We start from the raw sequence: 19,339 nt of genomic DNA, 5'->3' as shown, positions 1-19,339 counted from the left end.
AAAGAAGCATTTGAGATGCGGCTAGGTGGCATAGTGGATAAAGCACCGGCCCTGGATTCAGGAGTATCTGGGTTCAAATCCGGTCTCAGACACTTAATAGTTGCCTAGCTGTGTGGCCTTGGGCAAAAACCTAAAAAAAAGCATTTATTTTTGAAATTCTACATGTTATGTTATGATTATAGCAAGAAATAATTTTTAAGAAAAAATCTAACTCATCTAATCCAAAATATGCCTGTGGCTTTCATTTTAGATTCAAGATTGGCAAAGTATGTATCAGTCTACTCATATTCCAATACCAAAATTTACTCCTGTTGATGAATCTGTAACTTTTATTGGTCGACTCTGCAGAGAAATACTCCGGATTACAGACCCCAAGTAAGTATATTTGAACTGCACTGAATCTTGGCTATCCTGGATAATTTAAATCTGCACAGTGTGGAAAAATTCCTGGATTATTAGCCTCCTTTCACAGATGGAGAAACTGAGACTCAAAGAGGTGAAATGATTTGCTCATCTCACTTAGCTGCATTCCTCATGGGTCTAAGCCATGCTGGACATTCTGCCAGACCCTGTGAATACAACAGTAAAATAGCTCCTTATGCCCATAGTGCTATATAAGCAGGAGAGAAGCATCAACATAAATAAGTGTATACCAAAGAACTAATCAAGAGTCTGAACTCAAGATGGCCTTGATAGAGAGGTGTCCAGAGGAGGAAATGCAGCCCATGGAGGCTCCTGGTCTGCCACTGATAATGGAAAATTGCCTAGAATACTGAGAGGGAAAGTGACACATTTATTAAGCTACTGTGCTGGGCACTTGGCTTGGAGGCTTAAACACAGGGCTTTCTGACTTGGAGGCTAATGCTGTCTCTGCTAGGCCACATTTGCTTCTTTAAATACAAAGGACATGCAAAATAAATATAAGATACATTTCTAAAGGGAGGACACTAGTAACTAGATGCAGGGGAAGGGAGAGATCAGGAAAGGCCTCCTGTAGAAGCTGACCAGTGATCAAATAGGTCAGGGGAAAGAGAGGAAGGAGTCAAGGATATTGCCAAGGTCATGAATCCAGAGTTCTAGAAGGGTGGTAGTGCATGAAAAAGAGAAGTTCACAAGAGTGGTGGGCTTATCCTCAACAGCATTTGAATCCTGGTCTCCTGGCTTGTGCCCCAATGCCTTTTCATTATAGTACATTGGCTTTTGCTACAGCATCCCTCCCAGAATCTTCATTTGGTCAAGACGAAGAACAATTGATTTAATGATCGAATATGATTAGGCAGTTTTGTAAGAGTACGGCATTGATAAAATCACCGTGGTTGACCAAACCCAAAGTGTGCTGATAAACAAATTAATGTCACCTTTGAAGGAGGCTCTAATGATACCTTCAAGCTTCAAGTCTTTAATTCTTTCATTTCAGTGTTTTTCTTGTGGATTGCTCTAATGGCAATAAATGGTATACTCCAGATAAGCTGGCACAAACAATTAATATATTGGATGCCAGAAACTGCATCTAAAAAAAATTATTAAGGATTAAAGTGAACAAATTAAAATTTAGCAAGTTTAATTTAAAGTCCTTCTGTGGAATGAAAGAATCTGGAGACTTGGGTCTTGGCAAAGTTCCTTGGTACATTATCCCATGGTCAATGAACATCTAAGAAATGAAGTGATGATTCATCCCCAAGAGCTTTAAGCTTGGGTCACAGACCCCTCCTGACTTCCTCTTTGGAAAGAGTTACTAAGCTAGTGGGTCAGGCAGGGTGAAAAGATAATTTGCCTAGACTTGAGTAAACATTTGATATAAAATAATTCATTCGAGTGTTGCAGAAGAGATGGAGAGATATGGACTAGATGGTAATAGAGTTTAATGTATTCAGAGCTGGTTGAGTGGTCAGAATCAAAGAACAGTTGTTAGCAGTTAAGTGTCGGCTTGGCAGAATTCCCCACCATAGTGTTCCAAGGGATCTTGGGCTTAGTCCTGTGCTTTTAAATATTTTTTTTCTCCTGTGATTTGGATAAAGGGATAGTTGGTACACATGCCCTTTTCGTCAGCTACAAAGCTGAAAGGAAAAGGATGGATATTTAATGCCCTGGACAGGATCTAAAGTCCAGATCAAAGTTTAGGATCCATTAAAGATCCCTCATGGTGCAGTGGAAAAATCAGAGGACCTGGGTGCCACAACGCTCTGTTTTCTCACTAGCCTTTTGACACTTATGTATGAGGCTATGTGGAGATTTATGGTACAGTCTAGGCCACAGATCTTTCTGTTTTGCAAAAAATTCTGCTGACATAATTGTAAAGCACCAAATTAATTCACTGCATTGATGACACTTGTTTTAAGTCAAGTAGAATAAAGAATCGTATGACTTTTTTTTCCTGCTTTCAAGTAGTTGTGTTCATATCACAGAGATAAATAAGGTAAGTCAAGTCAACTCCTTATAGAAATTAATCCACCTTAAAAACGCTTGTGTCCACTTATGGGTGTTTTTTTTCCCCAGAACAACTTGTTATATTGATCAGCTGAACACTTGGTATGACTTGAAGACTCACCAGGAGGTGACAAGCAGCCATCTTTTCTCAGAAATCCAAACCACCTTAGGAACCTTTGGACTGAATGGGTTGGATAGGCTATTGTGTTTTATGATTGTCAAAGAATTGCAGGTGAGATTGACTTAGAATCCTCTTTGTCTTCTCTTCCCCCCCCCCCCCCATACAATCTTATTAGCTTCAAGAGAGATCAGAGTCAGTGGTACTGAATGAATGATTGGAAATTTGTGTTCTAATTTTTTTTTTTGTATCTGTATATCTTTGTTCATAGAATTACCCATAAGAACAAATGGGTATTTCTGGAACCCATTTAGTTATATTTCAGTTCTTACAAACAAAAGGTTTTTATCTTGTGAGACATAAATTTTATGTTAGAAGCTTGTGAACTTCCCAGCCAGGGATCTTCCTAATCAAAATTGTCATTGCCTAATTTCTTCTGTGTTCCAAACTGTAAATAAAAAACAGTGTGGTACAGTAGAAAGAGCAACTAACTGAATTTGGAACCAAACAAGCTGAGCTCAAACCCTGGCTTTGCTTCCTACTCGTTGTGTGGCATTCAGTGAGTCATTTTACCCTCTTTGTGCTTCATTTCCCTCAACTGTTGAGAGAGAGAGAGAGAGAGAGAGAGAGAGAGAGTTAAGATTTGTGCTAGAAGGTTCCTTCAAATGCCAATATTGTATGTCCAACATTGTCATTACAACAAGTTCTCTAGGTTTCTTTAAGACACATTTCAAAATTAGAGTATATAGTCTTTTTTTTATTATTTTTCCATAGTATCCAGGGTTTTAGTAATTTTTTTCTATTTTATTTTGCTTTCTGTAGAATTTCCTGAGTATGTTTCAGAAAATTGTCCTCAAAGACAAAGCTGTTCAGGATACCCTGAAAGCCCTTATGAATGTCATCAGTCCCCTAAAAGGTATTGTAGGTAAGTGCCTTTCATCTGATTTACCAGCAAGTCTAATACCAACATCTCTCTGGTTTACTAACTAGACGATTGTGTCTTAACTTTCTAGCAAATGCAAATAAAACTTATTTTTCTGCCATTGCCAAAACTCAGAAGATTTGGACACCATATCTTGAGGCTATCATGAAGGTAAGCATGCTTGTAAGTTAAGCACTGGGGAGCCTTTTTTTTCCCTTTAACATATATGATAGTTTATTCTACACTTGAGAATTCTTTTTTCTCACAAGTACTTCACTTGCCTGTCATTTAAAGTAGCTCATTGTTACCATCCTTTCTGTATTCATTTATTTCTTTCATTCCTCCCTCTGGAGTCATTCTTAGAGTTGGCCCATCTTTACTTTCTTTAGAACACTTTTATTCTTATAAAGAAGAAAACTTCCATCTGTAGTGGCAAAATGGTGGTCATTTCCTTCTGTAACAGAACACAGTGTCTTGGGTATCAATAAGAAAAGTAAAAGTAATGAAGATTAAAGATGGCTTGGTGTTTCTAAATCTGGCTTTTTTTGAACAATGTTATTTTTTTGTTTGTTTTTTAAACAAGGCAGTGGGGTGAAGTGACTTGCCCAAGATCACACAGCTAGGTAATTATTAAGTTTCTGAGATCGGGTTTGAACTCAGGTCCTCCTGACTCCAGGGCCAGTGCTCTATCCACTATACCACCTAACTGCCCCTTGAACATTATTAATGACCTTCTTAGGAATTTGACAAAAAGTGTGGCTCAGGGACCCATCGTTTTTTCATCGTATTACGATGGAAAGAGCCCAGGACTCGTTTCTTCTCCTAGCCACCTCTGATGAGAGCAAAAATTCCAGGGCTGGGGCTCCGTCCATTGCGCCACCTGGCCATACCTACAATTATTACTATTATTTTTTTTTTAGTTTTAATTTTTTTCTCTCCCCTTTACTTTATCACTCAAGCAAGTCTATACAATACTATTTTATCCATTCTAGTCTCTTGTGTGATTCTGCCTTGTAAACATATCTTTTCCTTGACAATTAACTAAAATAGCTTCTTTCTGGAAATGTTATTAACTATCCAGACATTATTTCACTGGAGTTTCATATTAGGCCAGCATCCTTTTTTCCATTGTTTATGTATATTTTTAAAAAGTACAACAATGGCTATGGTTTTTTATTCTTTATAAAAGTTTTTTAAATGAATCAGTAGGAGATAATATGGAGCTAATACATAGTTTTCAGTAGACAAAACACACCAAGTTTTCTCAAGGAGGGAAAAATCAAGTCAATAAGCATAAACTACAATCTGATTTTTTGTGGGGCTGACCAATTTGAATGCATGAGGAAAAATAATCCAAACTATACTCCTGGATCTGAGAAACCAGTTATATGACTCAGGAAAATGACATGAAAATGTCCTCCAAAAATCCTCCTCTAAGACAGTGGGTTCTATGTTCTTTCCACCCTGTGTAGTTCATAACTGACATGGGTCACTCTTAGATGCTTGACATCCACCTAGGATTAATCCATAGTTCAAATTTTTGGAAGGGAAATCACATTTAGAGGAACAAAGGCATTTGCCTTATAAAATGTAAGCTCCGTCTTCATCTGGGTTTTCTTTCTTTATTTGTAGGTTGGACAGATGCAGATTTTGAGGCAACAGATTGCCAATGAGCTAAATTACTCCTGCAGGTTTGACTCCAAGCACCTTGCTGCTGCTTTGGAAAATCTCAACAAGTAAGAACCAGTATTTGAAACAGCAGTTTGTGCCCTGGGAAAGTTCTTGATTTTAAAATTACATTTTTAATCTTTTCTTAGTTGCTCTTCAGAAAATTTTATAAACATAAATTCTCAAAAATTAACAATAAGGTTGTTAATTGCATGTTACATAGGTAGCAAGGTAGTACAGTGGATGGAGAGCTGAACCTGAAGTCAGGAAGACCTGAATTCAAACCCAGATTGGATGCTTACTAGCTTGGGCAATTCACTTAACCTTTGTCCCAGTTTCCTCATTTGTAAAATGGGAGTCATACTGACTCCTACCTCCCAGGATTATAAGAATCTAATGAGATAATAATTGCAAAAGCTCCTAGAATACAGCAGGTGCTATATAAATGTTAGTTATTGTCATCATCACTATTGTAATTATTCTGAAGGCTTTATTTTCCTCAATTATTTCTCATGTTTTGGAGACTCTATTAGCAAATTCCAAATCAGTATTTGGTCACTGAATCAATGTTTTAGATAAATTAGTCATGAAATATAGTTTAGTCAAACTGAAAATCTCAGTAGTTCCTCAGATAGTTTTGGGTCATTTTGATTGAGTTTGATAAAATAACTGTAAAATTATTCTCTTAAGATGATAGGTGGGGACAGTTAGGTGGCACAGTGGATAGATCACTGGTCCTGGGTAAAGGGGGACCTGAGTTCAAATCCAGCTTCAGACATTTACTAGCTTTGTGACCCCAGGCAAATCTCTTAACCACAATATCCTTTTTAAAAAAAAGATTATGTGTGATCATGAGAAGAGATTATAGAAATTGGGTACCAGAAGGCCTCTTATAAAGGTGGAGCTTGTGGATATATTTCTGGGGGGAAAGTACATAAATGAGGGGGAACAGTTTATATTTTGGTAACTATCTCAGTATAATTGTGTTCCCTTGTAATCCTATGTATTTCATGCATTAAAAAATATTCTCAGAAGGGATTCCTTGATTTCACCAGACTGCCAAAGGAGTCTATGACCAAAAAAAAAAAAGGTTATGAACTCCACTTCTGGTCTAATTCCCTACTTTTGCAGTCATATGTGCAACTTAAAATTATTGTATGAATCATAAGTTTTTGATCCTGTTTTTTTATAGTTATTTTATGTTCACTTAGGGCTCTCTTAGCTGATATTGAAGCTCATTATCAGGACCCTTCACTTCCTTACCCTAAGGAAGACAATACACTGTTATATGAAATCACAGCCTATCTGGAAGCAGCAGGAATTCACAATCCGCTGAATAAGGTCAGATTCTCATGTTTTTAATCAGCTAATGTACTCACTCAGCTTATGCTCTTGGTTTGGCAAAGTTAAACTATCAGGACCCTTCATCACATAGAGAATATTCCTAATAAGCTCTGCTTATCTTCTGTTACTTGATATTCAAGGAAAATTTTCACAGAGATATATTACTGCTTCATAGAGATTCAGTCATTTTGACTAGCTCTGTAATTGGGACTTGTGCCACTTGTTTTAGCAAGAAAAGAAATCTTTTGCACTTGATTGAAGTCTCTCCACTCCCTATCGTGTATATCTTATCTCTTTGTCCTTTCCCTTCCTTTCCCTCTCATCCCTCTCATTCTCCCTCCTTCAATTTCCATTCTTATCTACTCTCTTCATATTCCCATTTACCCTTCAGCCCTCCCCAGTACTTACACACAGACTCTCTTAGGCCTGCAAGAACACTAATAGGATTCATATTCAATGGGAAATTTATGGTTCTTGACTGTTGAAGGTAGGAAAGATGAAAATGCTGTAGTCACAAATGAACTAATCTGTCCATTGAAAATTACAATTTTGGGGGCAGCTAAGTGGCACAGTGGATAGAGCACCGGCCCTAGAGTCAGGAGGACCTAAGTTCAAATCTGGCCTCAGACACTTACTTAATTGCCTAGCTGTGTGTGACCTTGGACTCTTAATTCCATTGCCTTAAATAATTTTTTTTTTAAAATTACAATTTTTAAACAATTCTTTCTAAAGGTCAATCATAAAGTACGATGACAGCTTGACACTTGAGAGTACTAATGAAGTCTATCTGGTGTATTTCAAGCCCTGTGCAAAGCACAGGGGATTACTAAGACAAAAAAACCTACCTTCAAGGTTTATGTATTTTAATGGGGGGGTCCTAAGTAAAAATATGGTAAGAAAGATTGATTTTTTTTCTTCTCTTTCTCTCCCCAGATATATATTACAACAAAACGTTTACCCTATTTCCCCGTGGTTAACTTCCTGTTCTTAATTGCTCAGCTGCCAAAACTTCAGTACAACAAAAACTTGGGTACAGTATCCATTTATTCTTCAAAGTGGTCAGTAACCAGATCAGTCACTAAGGAAACTTACATTTTAGAGAGAATCCTGTCTGTCATTCATATAAGACTAAACATTTTATAAGGTAAAATGCCTTTGTTCCTCTAAATGTGATTTCCCTTTCAAAAATTTGAACTAGGGATTAAATATAAGGCGGGTGATTACAGTTAATTCTCAAGGATCCAAGGATTGACTTAATTCTTCATCATCTTTCCTTGTGACCATTTTACTCTTTTATCCTAAGGTAGGCCAGGTAAATAGAAAGACATGGGACTCAAGCCAAATAGACTATTTGTTAGAAGCTTTTTAGGTGAGAAGAGGGACATGAGAAGAATGAAACATATTCAGTTGAGAAATGGGGGAGGCAGACAAGATGAGTTTGTTATGAGTTGTTTTGCAGTTGTGTAACAACTACACTTGGTTTTGAGTTTACTATGAAGGAATTTATGTTTTAAATCACCAGGAAAAAATGAAGAAACATTAAAGCATATCACTGCAAATTATTCAGATAACTCAAGTGAATCTTTGAGCTCACTGATGTTGAGATTCCCTCCAGTGGTGAAGTGCGCAACCCATCCATGACTGCCCATCCTTTATAACTTATACCCACATCTTCCCATAAGCACAGCACAAAGAGGCTATCTAACATACTTCAAACTTTGGTCATTTTCTCTTTGCTCCAAAAGATGCCAGTGGAGTAAGCAAATTTGTTGCCAAAAGAGCAGCTCATATTTTTCACTTCATTGACATCATTTATCCATGTTGCCCTCATAATTCCTTGTTTGTAAACAAAGGAATTGTTGCAGCCTACTCATGCCCAGCATTTACCTCTCATCTTCCTTTGAGCGATTCCAATATTCAGATTTGTATTGCCCTTGGATGATATAGGATTGTGGTTCAGAAATAAACTTTATAATATCCAAATCATTTTTCAATAAATATTTATTGCATACCATAGAACATCCAGTAGGGGGTTATAAAGTAGATATGAGATTGACAAGGCAAAATTCCTATCAACAAAGATCTTATAATCTCATTAGAGACATTAAAGGTATATACATAAAATATCAAAATAACCATGAGGCACTATCTGTTGTTTTTTAATTTATTATTTGTTTTTAGCATTTTAAAAAAATTTTGAGTTCTAAATTCTTTTCTTCCCTCTGATCCTCTCTGCCACCCATTGAGAAGGCAAGCAATATATCAGTTATACTTGTGCAAAAAACATTTTAATCTTTGCCATTCTGTGTGTCCCTTACCCCCCCCAAAAAAAGGCAAGAAAAATAAAGAGTAATCCAACAGGACACTAATTGCAGCAACAAAAGCTAATATTTATAGAGCTCTTTTAGGTTTACAAAGCACTTTATGCATATTATCAACTTTGAAACAACTCTGATTTGTTAAATGTGTCTGTACTTAAATGAAAATCTGCCTGTCTGCAGTGTCCATCAGCAGTGCTTTCAGCTGAGCCCTCTGAGGCCAAGCAGGACTGCACTAAGCTCTCTATCTCCTCATCTGATCCTGGTATAACATAGCACACCAAAACAGGAATGTGAGCCAGGTATCCCAGAAGCTTTGCCACTTATTCCCTGCTGCCTTGAGATTTGGGGAAAAGATTCTCCTCAAAGCTCACTCCTGAGATTTTCCTTTAGGCTTTACTGCCCTTCCTCATATGTGACAAGAAGCCCTCAGGCCAGGAGAGAACCCCAATCTATCTGTGCCTCTTTTGAAATACGGTATTGAACTGATTAGGAAAAAATTTTAAAATATCTAAAGAAAAATATGCACAGTGTCCACAATAATGAAAATTAAAATCACTCTAAAAGACAGTGAACTTCAGTTCAAACATAGCAGATAATTTCAGATGGGTTTTTTTTCCCTGTCAAAAAAATGATAAACTCTAAGAGTAGAAAATTACAAATGCCATCAATCACGATCGCTATATAACTTTGCTTAACTTTTTTTATAGAAAGGTCCTTGGGGTATTAGGAAGTGATTACTAAATCAAAATAAAAAGGGTGTATAAAAAATAAAATTAAAATCATGACTTCTAAAAAAATTTTATTAGTATTGGTACATTCTCTCACAAATCATCACAGAGTTAGAATGGAAAAAACCCTAAAAGTTATTTAATTGAACCACATCACTTCACACCCAAAGACAAGTGACTTGTCCACATAAACTAACAGTATCATTTCATATGGGTGGAGAGAAAGACATTTCAGATTCCCATTGGAAGCATTTAACTCAGGTGTTCTATTTTATCTTCAGGAATGGTCTGCCGAAAACCCACAGATCCAGTTGACTGGCCTCCCTTAGTCCTAGGATTACTTACTCTGCTGAAGCAGTTTCATTCCCGTTATACTGAGCAATTTCTGGCTTTGATTGGCCAGTTTATCCGCTCCACAATGGAGCAGTGTACAAGGTAAGAATGGTGCTCTTTGTGCAAGCTAGTCTCCGTTTTTACAAAGTACTGATAGAAGAAAAGGGAATTCATTCTAGATATCTCCCAGATAATGTATGTTTGCAGTGCTATTTATGATTTGCTTGAATGTTAACTATAAAACGTATCATAAAGTATATAAATATATAATAAATAAAATGTGTAAATTTATAAAGTATATTATAAAGCAAATAATACTTTATGTGCACAGTTGTGCAAGTAAAAATAGCTTATGAAATAAAATAAAATTGTTAGCTAATAATTGTTCATGCCACTTGCACTAGGATTCATAAAAGGAATTAATTAAACCATATTTCAATCATTTAGTATATTTTTAAAAGATTAAGATTTTCTTAAATCTGAATTAATTCTAATTAAAGCTAAGGGACCAGAAAGCTATCCTTCAGTTCAGTGCCTAGAAACCGCATCATATTTTTAACATGCAAATACCAGCCTTATTGCTGTATTTCTCTGCTTGTTTTTAAAATTCAAATATTATCTAGCCTATGGTCTTGTAATTTAATCTTATCTTAAAATACCATTAATAAAACAAAATGCAGATCTTTAAGAAATTTGTCATGAGCTCATACTTTCAGAGCATCAAATAATGTAATTATTCAACTTAAGAAATATTATTTATTTGCCTGATTAAACTAAGTAATTCTGAGGGCTTATTTTGGAGTATTGAATAGATCTTAACTTTATAAAGAATGATATTTTACTTCACAGATCATAGTATTGCATGTTATTAAATTAAATATGATCCTTTTTTAAAGTTACATTTTTCATAAATCACATGGTCAACAACTTTTAAATTCTTGATACAGTTGTAAAATATCTCTCTCTAATATGTCAGCAACTTCAAATATGCATAGAACTCTCCCTAGGATTTATGAATTTTACTGGCAGTTAATGTCTTTTAACAAACTATGCCACATTTCGTGGCTTAGCTCCATTTTAGCAAATGACCAGTTCATTTCCAGTGCATGAAATTATAAAATTTGAGGCTTTTTGGGAAGTGACAGTATTCCAGAATGGTTTTTTTTCCCCCTGTTATTTCAACTTAAAACTCAATACAATTTTTTTGCTTCACAATTAAAAAACAGAAAAGAAAGAAATATCCCAGGTAAAAAGCCCTAAAAAATTCTTACTCTAAGGGAGGGGAGGAAGCATTTATATAACCCCTACTATGTTTCAAGCCCTGTACTAACTACTTTACAATATTAAATCATTTAATTCTCATAACATTTCTGCAAGGTAGATGTTGTTATTATCCCCATTTTACACTTGAGGAAACTCAATCAAAGGCAAAGTGACTTGCCTATCATCACATATGTAATAAACGTCTGAGGTTGAATTTGAACTCAGGGCTTCCTACTTCCAGATGCAGTGCACTGTCCACTGAGCTATCAATTGCTTGAGCTATCAATTGCTTGCGAGTTCTCTGGGAGGAAGCCAGAGTGGTTACATGTCCTTCATCCTTGCCTGATATTACAATGACACTAGTCCAAAAGGATGAAAGAGAGACCAAAAAGATGATTTTTCCCTTTGTTAAAATCTAGGAAGACTATTTCACAGCCAGAACCCTTATTCATAGTCCCTTCAACCCTGGCCATCTTTGGAAGAATGCATTTCATCTTTTGTATTTCTTGGATCTTCCCTCCTTGTTCTGTCCACACAAGGAATTGCTGGTCACCCAAGTCTCTAAAGTAGTATGTGTACAAAGTCCTCTGCCTCAGACAAATTAAGATGGAAGCTGCCTTAGCCACTCTGACAGAAGTCTAGAGCCTGGTCCTCAACAGAGGAGACAATAGAAACAGCTTTTGAATTAGTATGGCCAGATGAGCTTAGGTAATCTCTAAGGATAAGAATGTCCAGAGGCCTTTCATCATTGTTTTCTAGGCATAAATTGGATCTAAATTATTAGACAGTCACTGCACTCTATCTCACCTACTCTCAAAGGCTAAATCACAGGTTTTTGTGGGGGATTAGAAAAATTAGCATGTCAATATCTGGAAGAATTTGAGCCCCTGGTAATATAGTGAATGAGAAGTGATATAGAAATTGCTTCTTGATTTAAAAAAAAATTAATTTATACTTAGAGCAAAAATTTTGAATTCCTTCTGATTCAATTTTTTGAGTTTTTTCCCCTTTCCACTCAATCAGTCACTAAGTATTTAATGCTTACTCTGGACTGAGCATTGTGCTAAGGACTAAGAATATTTTTTTAAAAAATCTTGCTCTCAAGGAGCTCAATCCAACAGAGAGACACAAGCAAACAACTATTTACAAACAAGCTCTTATACAGAAAAATTAAGGCATAAAAAGAGAGGATACTTGTACTTGATCCTGGAGGTGTTTAGGGAGACACTGGAGTTTACTGAGTAAAGAAGTGACATTATCAGACTGGCTTTTTGTGAAAATCACTTGGTAGCTACATGGAGGGTGGGTGGCCCTGAGGAGAGAATTAAGACAAGCAAACTCACCAGCTGCTACCGCAGTGGTGTAGACAAGAGGTGATGAGGGCCTGCACAAGAGTGGTGGAAATATCAGGGGAGAGAGGGGAGTATGTTCAAGAGATGTTGCAAAGGTTACATCAACAGGCTGTAACGGAAGATCTGTTATAGAAGGTGAGAGATAGGAGTCAAAGATGACACATAAAGAGCAAACCTAGGTGACTAGCAAAGTGATTCAGTTGGAGATGTCCAGTGGGCTTTTGAAGTTAGGGACATGAGACTAAAGTTCAGTAGAAAGGTTTGATGATCTCTAGGAGCTGATGAGATCACTTAGTGGAAACAGTATTTGCTTCTACTCTCTCTCTTACCTAACCTTAATCACTGAATGGCAGTTGCTTCAGGCATACTGTAACCTGGGAAAGTCCTGGCTTTAAAAAGCTAAGGTTTCTCTTCCAATGCCATCTGCAGTCATCCTGATCCACATCTGGTCACTGGACCCAGATGGCTCTGGCACAGAAAGTGAAACTGGTGACTTTTCTCAGTACCCTCTCTTAAATCCAACTCACTTCCATGTCATGGCATCACCACTCTGATATCATGGTCTTCTTTGAGAATGAAAGATAATCATCAAGGGAATAGCCTGGAGGGCTCTCAATGTTTATGCATGTGACTTGGATGAAAATCTAACAAAGGATTTTGAGGAGTGGTCATACAAATCATAGATAATGGTACTCTGAAAATTTCCAGTAAGAGATTTTCAGAGAGAAGAGGATGATCAATAGTGTCAAAAGGCCACAGAGGGATCATGAATGCCCAGATAGAACCTTGACAAAAAGAAATTTAGATGATCCTGGGGTGCACAAGGACACAAAAATTACAGTGAGTGTGACTTCCTCTATCTCACCCCATAGAATTAGCAAATGTTAGAATTGGAAAAGTCACCTCAGTGACCTCTTGTCTAGCCGTTGTAGGAATCTCTTCATCACACCAACTTGGCAACATGCTTATTTAGAGTTGTTGAGAACACTTTTGTTAACTCGGGAAACTCTATCTTGAGGTAGCCCACTAAATTGCTGAACTTTTCCAATTATTATTTGAGCTGCAATCTGCCTTCCTTCAACTTGGCAAATGCTATTCCTGGTTCTTCTCTCTTGGAAACAAACAGAATCTGTCTAATCCCTCTTCCATATGGTAGCCATTAAAATATTTGACACCATCAGTCATGTCCCTGCTGAGTCTAAGTTTCATCTAGTTAAATATCAAGTTTCTGTACTACTCATCTTTTGCCATATATTCGCAGATTGGGACTGTCCTCTTAAAATGTATGCCAAATTGGACATAATAATCTAGCTGTACTCTAGGCAGAGTATAGTGAGACTCTACTTCTTCATTATTAATACAGATAAAAGATCTCATCAGGCAATTAATCATCAAGCATTTACTAAGGCTTGCTGTGTGTCTGGCCCTATACTAAGGGCTGGGGACACAAAGAAGAAGCAAAAACAGCCCTTTCCCCCAAGGAGCTTATATTCTAATACATAAAAAAGTCTATACAAGACACAGAGCCACTGGAATATAACCTGAAGGAAGAAGACAGGAGCAGATGACAGTCCAGGAAAGATCTACAGAAGGGAGTATTTGAGCTATATCATAAAGGAACTTAGAATTCCCTGGAAATTCCTTTTAGAGGCAGAGGTGAAGTGAGAGACTTTTCCTGGTCAAGCCACGACCATTTCAGAGACATAAAGACAGGAGATTGAGCCTCCAGCAAAGAACAAGTAGACAGAATGGTTTCTTGACCATAAAGGGTGAGAAGTAAGAAAACTAAAGCTAGGAAGGGGTCATGTTATAAAGAGCTTTACATGCCAGATAGAGGAATTTGAATTTGAACCTAGAGGTAAGAGGGAGCCACTGAACATTATTGAGTAGGAAAGTTTTGACCTGTGCTATTGGAAGATCACATTGTTATCTGTGTAGGATGGATGGGAATGGGGAGAGAATTAAGCCAGGGAAGACCAGTGAGGAGGTTACTATAGTAATCCAAGCAAGGTAAGGACTCAAACTAAGATGATGTCTATGTGAGTGTTGTGAAGGGGCTGTCAACCAGGAAAACATTGTTTACTGTTTGCCAAGCATTAGTGATTCAGAGAAAGGGAAAAATCCCTGCCATCAAAGAGCTCACAGTCTTAATGTTGTACGACCTGAGGCAGTTGTACAAGGTATTTATAAGATATTAGTAGAGATCTGGAAAAGGAAAGTTAATCTTCCTAGTGATACAGTAGATAGAGCATCAGCCTTGGGATCAGGAGGACCAAGTTCAAATTCAGCCTCAGACACTTAATACTACCTATGTGACCTTGGGCAAGTCACTTAGAACCCCAAATGTGCCTTAAGCAGAGATGAGGAAGGAACACGTTCTATGTAAGAGAAACATCCAGGGAACATGTCCAAAGTGGGGAGATGCAACAAGGAAATCAGTATTGTTGATCACAGGATTTGGTAGGGGAAGGTGGGAGTAAAGGGTAAGAAGCCTAGAAGGGCACAAAGGAAGCTAAGTTATAGAGGATGTTGAATGAATAAAGATAAAAAGTTTAGCAACCGATTGGTCATAATGGAATAAGTGAGAATGAGAAGTCATAGATACCACTTAGGGTTACATACCTCAGGGATGGGAAATAACGGTGGTTAAGTTTGAGTTGCCTGAAGGACAGCCAACTCAGCTACTCAGTAGACAGGCAGTGGTTCAGGAGTGAAGCACAAGAGTAATTCTTCAGCTTTTTCAGTACTACAATGTGGAAACACAAAGCCTTCCCTTTGTCACTTAATGTTCAATGGTTGCGAGTTGCTTTAGCTTGTCATCCCATGGCAACTCTGGTGATGAGCTCTGGTGGTCCTCAGACAAAGAATAAAGTTTCTCAACAGACCCAGACTCAAGACTAGATTGGTAGAACCTGCCACAGTTTACACTCCATCAGCCAAGTCTTCAGGAAACGGGTCACTCCACAGCACCCTGAGGCATTGGAGGGGAACTTGAATGGGAACTCTTAGAGTTTTAGAATCATAAATTTGGAAGGCACAATAGATATAAGTGCGAGACCTGGAATCAAGAAAATTAACCTTCCTGAGTTCAACCCTGGCCTCAGATACTTATTAACTGTGTGACCCTGGGCAACTCACTTTACCCTTCTGTCTCAAGTTTCCTCATCTGGAAAAGGAAATGACAAATCACTCCAATATCTTTGCCAAGAAAACCCAAAATTGGATCACAAAGAGTCAGACATGACTGAAAAATGACTCAATGAAAACAACATAGATTTAAAGCTGGAACATAGATACCATTGAATCCAACCCCTTCGTTACACAGATGAGGAAACTGAGAATAAGAGATTAATTGACTTACCCATGGTCATACAGTTAGTAAGTATCTGAAATCGAATTTGAACCCAAGTCGTGACTCCCAAGTCCAGTTCTCTTGAGTTCACTATGCCATCATGCTGATCTCATAAGAAAAATCAGCAGGTACAGATGGGTTAATTGTTCTAACCTAGTGTTTAGTAAGAGAATGTCTTCCTTCAGTTATTTACTATTTCAGAAAACTATTTTGTTTCCTTGTTACAGCCAGAAGATTCCAGAAATGCCTGCTGATGTAGTGGGTGCCCTTCTGTTTCTGGAGGATTATGTTCGTTACACAAAACTACCAAGGAGGGTAAGAGAAAAATGAGGAACCTGAGGCAGGCTGGGTGGCAAGGAGGACTTCTCAAAGGGGAGAGCCCAGTAGTGGAACCTGCTCATTAGGAGAACACAGCAGGATGAGAGCTCTTAGGGGAGCCCTACTTTCTTCTTGCTCCCCTGCCTCCTCCGTGTAGAGGGCCATTGCTAGTCCATTGGGGGAGAGCCGGGGTCCCATCACTGCCCTGGGCCTTCTTCCTGTCTTTTCCCCTAGATGAATCCAGGACAAGGTTCCTCAGGGGAAGAGCAGATATAAAAAGCCCATCAAGCTTCCTTTCTGTGTACATACCTGCCTTTTGAAATTAATATGTAAACATGTGTCCTCTGGCTATGGGTAATTATGACTATTTCAGAACCAGAGGCTTAAATGTCAGGAAAATGTTGGTGCCTTTAAGCTGCAAGTAAAGCTTACAATAGGGGCAGCTAGGTGGCGCAGTGGATAAAGCACCAGCCCTGGAGTCAGGACTACCTGGGTTCAAATCCGGTCTCAGACACTTAATAATTACCTAGCTATGTGGCCTTGGGCAAACCACTTAACCCTGTTTGCCTTACAAAAAAAAACCTAAAGAAAAAAAGCTTACAATAACCAGATGTTATTTCCAGAAAATCTCAGTCTGCTTTTCATCCATGTCAGACACAAGATTCCTTTCTCAATTAGGGCCTGCCCCCAGCAGTCTTGTTAAGTGTCTTCTCCCTTCGCTCAGACCTGACACCTATCCTCTCCAGCCCAAGCCCCATTCCTCCCTCAGACCCACAGTCAAATTTATTATTAATTATTTTTATGCCAAACCCTGTTAAAGTGTGAGATGATCCCTAAGAGCTAAATTGGCAAATGGTGAACATCTCCCAGGGTATTTTGAATTCTCATATTAGACTTACACCCATATCCATGATTCAGAGCTTTGAATCTCCAATGATACAATCAGGAGCAAGCCCTCAGTTTTGGATAGGTAAGTCAGATAGTGACCAGCAGTGTGCTTTTAAGCTATGAAGGCAAACATGGGGATCTCATCGTCAGTGACAGAACTCAAATCCTAAAAGATTCTTCTCTAATTCGAAATACCATTTCTTTACCTTGGACATCCTGAAATATTATAGGAAATATTAAAGGAAACTTTATAGCAAATATTATAGGAATTTATATGTAAACTATTTGTGGATAGTCCGAATTTGATTACAGAATAAAAGTTTAATTCTGCTTTCTGGATTGTAGGTTGCTGAAGCCCATGTGCCTAATTTCATCTTTGATGAGTTCAGAACAGTCCTGTGACTTTTAAAAAAAAATAAAAGGAATGTTCCTGCCATCATTCAATCTGCAACATAGGAACAAAATTTAACAAATCATCTACCTGCATTTTTTTTCTTTCCTTCGGAATGTGGAAAACAAAGCAGTCGGAACCAGATGGATCTCACACCATTAATTCATATCATCACCACTGTTTAATCATGAAATCATAGGCAATTTATATCATGTAAATGCAGAACACTTTTGTGCTGCATATTATAAATGCTGAATAGAATTAATTGCTACAGACAAAAACATTTAGTTTTATGTTCTAAAGAGCTATTTGTGCAACCTTGACTTTTCTATTTCAATAAATAATTCACATAACAAAAATATTTGTTTTTAAATGATTCAAAATGATTTATTTCCATACAAATCCTTTTGCAGTGAAGAAAATAAATGAATCATAAAATGATTCATGAATCATATAATACCACTTTATATGCTTTTACATCTTCCCACCCAAGGCAAGAATCCTGTCTCAGATATTCCTGGTGGTTCTTTGATGCTTTACAGCAGAATTGGAGACTACTAAACATAGACAAGGATCCCTGTGAGCTGTATGTTGACTTAGAAAATCACATGCTAATAATGTGTGTGTTTTATTGTATTTTTATTTATTTTCACTAAATATTACCCAATTACATTTTAATCTAGTTTTGGCTTCACTCAGGAAAGTTGTGGTTCGTACATGTGTTTGGCATTGTCTTGGCTGTTTTTAATGCTGGGGAATTAATTTCAATTTGTAATTTCATTGAGCAGTAGGTTCTGTCATTGAGTAGAGATTGTTCCAAAGTTCTATTAAGTTCCCAGAACCTAAGTAAGCACTTAATAAATAACTAGCTGATTACAAGGAATAATGAAGGAAACTGTTTCAGGGAAATCTAGAAAGACTTGCGTAAATGGATAAAGTGTGAAAAGGGCAGAACCTGGAGAAAAATGTATTTATAATAACATTGTAAAGACAGCTTTGAAAGTCTTAAGAATGCTGATCTACAAAATGACTGTTTCCAGCTCATGATGAAACATGCTACCCTCCTGGCCAGTTTACAAAGAGATCATGGAGTCAGGAAGGATTGAGATGAATATTTTTATATGTGGTGTGGTGGATAGAGGGCTAAAGTACTAGGCCTGAAGTCAGGAAGATTCATCTTCCTGAGTTCAAATCTGACCTTTCTAGCTATATGATCCTGGGCAAGTTACATAACCCTATTTGTCTCAGTTTCCTCATCTGTCAAATGAGCTGGAGAAGAAAATGGCAAACTGCCCTGGATCTTTGCCAAGAAAACCTCAAATAGGGTTTTGAAGAGTCAACTGAAAGAATGCCTGAATAATAGCAATAATATATATTTATCAAGAATTTTCTTTTTCAGTAGTGGAAGGGAGAAAAGGTGGGAGGGATAGAAGATGGATTTTCATTCACAAAAAAAAAGTGAAATTACATTTATTTTTTTTTAGGTTTTTCCAAGGCAAATGGGGTTAAGTGACTTGCCCAAGGCCACACAGCTAGGTAATTATTAAGTGTCTGAGGCCAGATTTGAACTCAGGTACTCCTGACTCCAGGGCCAGTGCTTTATCCACTACGCCACCTAGCCATCCGTGAAATTACATTTAAAAATAAATAAAAAATAACAAAAACAAAATAAACAAAAACATGATTAAAAAATAGGAAAACAGAAGAATAGAATAGATACTTAGAAGCAAACAAGGACAACCTGAGGTCTCCTTAACACAAGAACATAAAACACGTAGGGAAAAAAATACACAAATTTACTAGGAATACTAAAAAGCAGTTTGGCAAAAACAAAGATTTGACCAATATCATATATTCCACAAACTATCCCAAATGGATAAATTATCTAAATATAAAAAGTCATAAAAATAATAA

The 19,339-nt window shown here is 37.3% G+C and overlaps 1 protein-coding gene across 2 annotated transcripts in view; it reads left to right on the top strand.

Moving 5' to 3' along the window:
* Positions 1–17,786, top strand: part of WASHC5 (WASH complex subunit 5) — a 58,423-nt gene extending 40,637 nt beyond the window's left edge. For both annotated transcript variants that reach the window (XM_074201683.1, XM_074201684.1), the window contains exons 20-29: positions 251–375; positions 2,497–2,659; positions 3,368–3,470; positions 3,559–3,638; positions 5,100–5,203; positions 6,347–6,476; positions 7,413–7,509; positions 9,810–9,963; positions 16,056–16,143; positions 17,380–17,786. In XM_074201683.1, coding sequence (XP_074057784.1) covers positions 251–375; positions 2,497–2,659; positions 3,368–3,470; positions 3,559–3,638; positions 5,100–5,203; positions 6,347–6,476; positions 7,413–7,509; positions 9,810–9,963; positions 16,056–16,143; positions 17,380–17,436 — 1,101 coding nt within the window. In that variant the 3' untranslated portion in view covers positions 17,437–17,786. The remainder of the gene's footprint in view (positions 1–250; positions 376–2,496; positions 2,660–3,367; positions 3,471–3,558; positions 3,639–5,099; positions 5,204–6,346; positions 6,477–7,412; positions 7,510–9,809; positions 9,964–16,055; positions 16,144–17,379) is intronic.
* Positions 17,787–19,339: the final 1,553 nt, after the last annotated feature.

The sequence above is a fragment of the Macrotis lagotis genome, chromosome X, assembly GCF_037893015.1.
Source record: "Macrotis lagotis isolate mMagLag1 chromosome X, bilby.v1.9.chrom.fasta, whole genome shotgun sequence".
Lineage (NCBI taxonomy): Eukaryota > Metazoa > Chordata > Mammalia > Peramelemorphia > Peramelidae > Macrotis > Macrotis lagotis.
The sequence above is the reverse complement of the archived record's forward strand: the minus strand, read 5'-3'. Positions and strand labels throughout refer to the sequence as shown.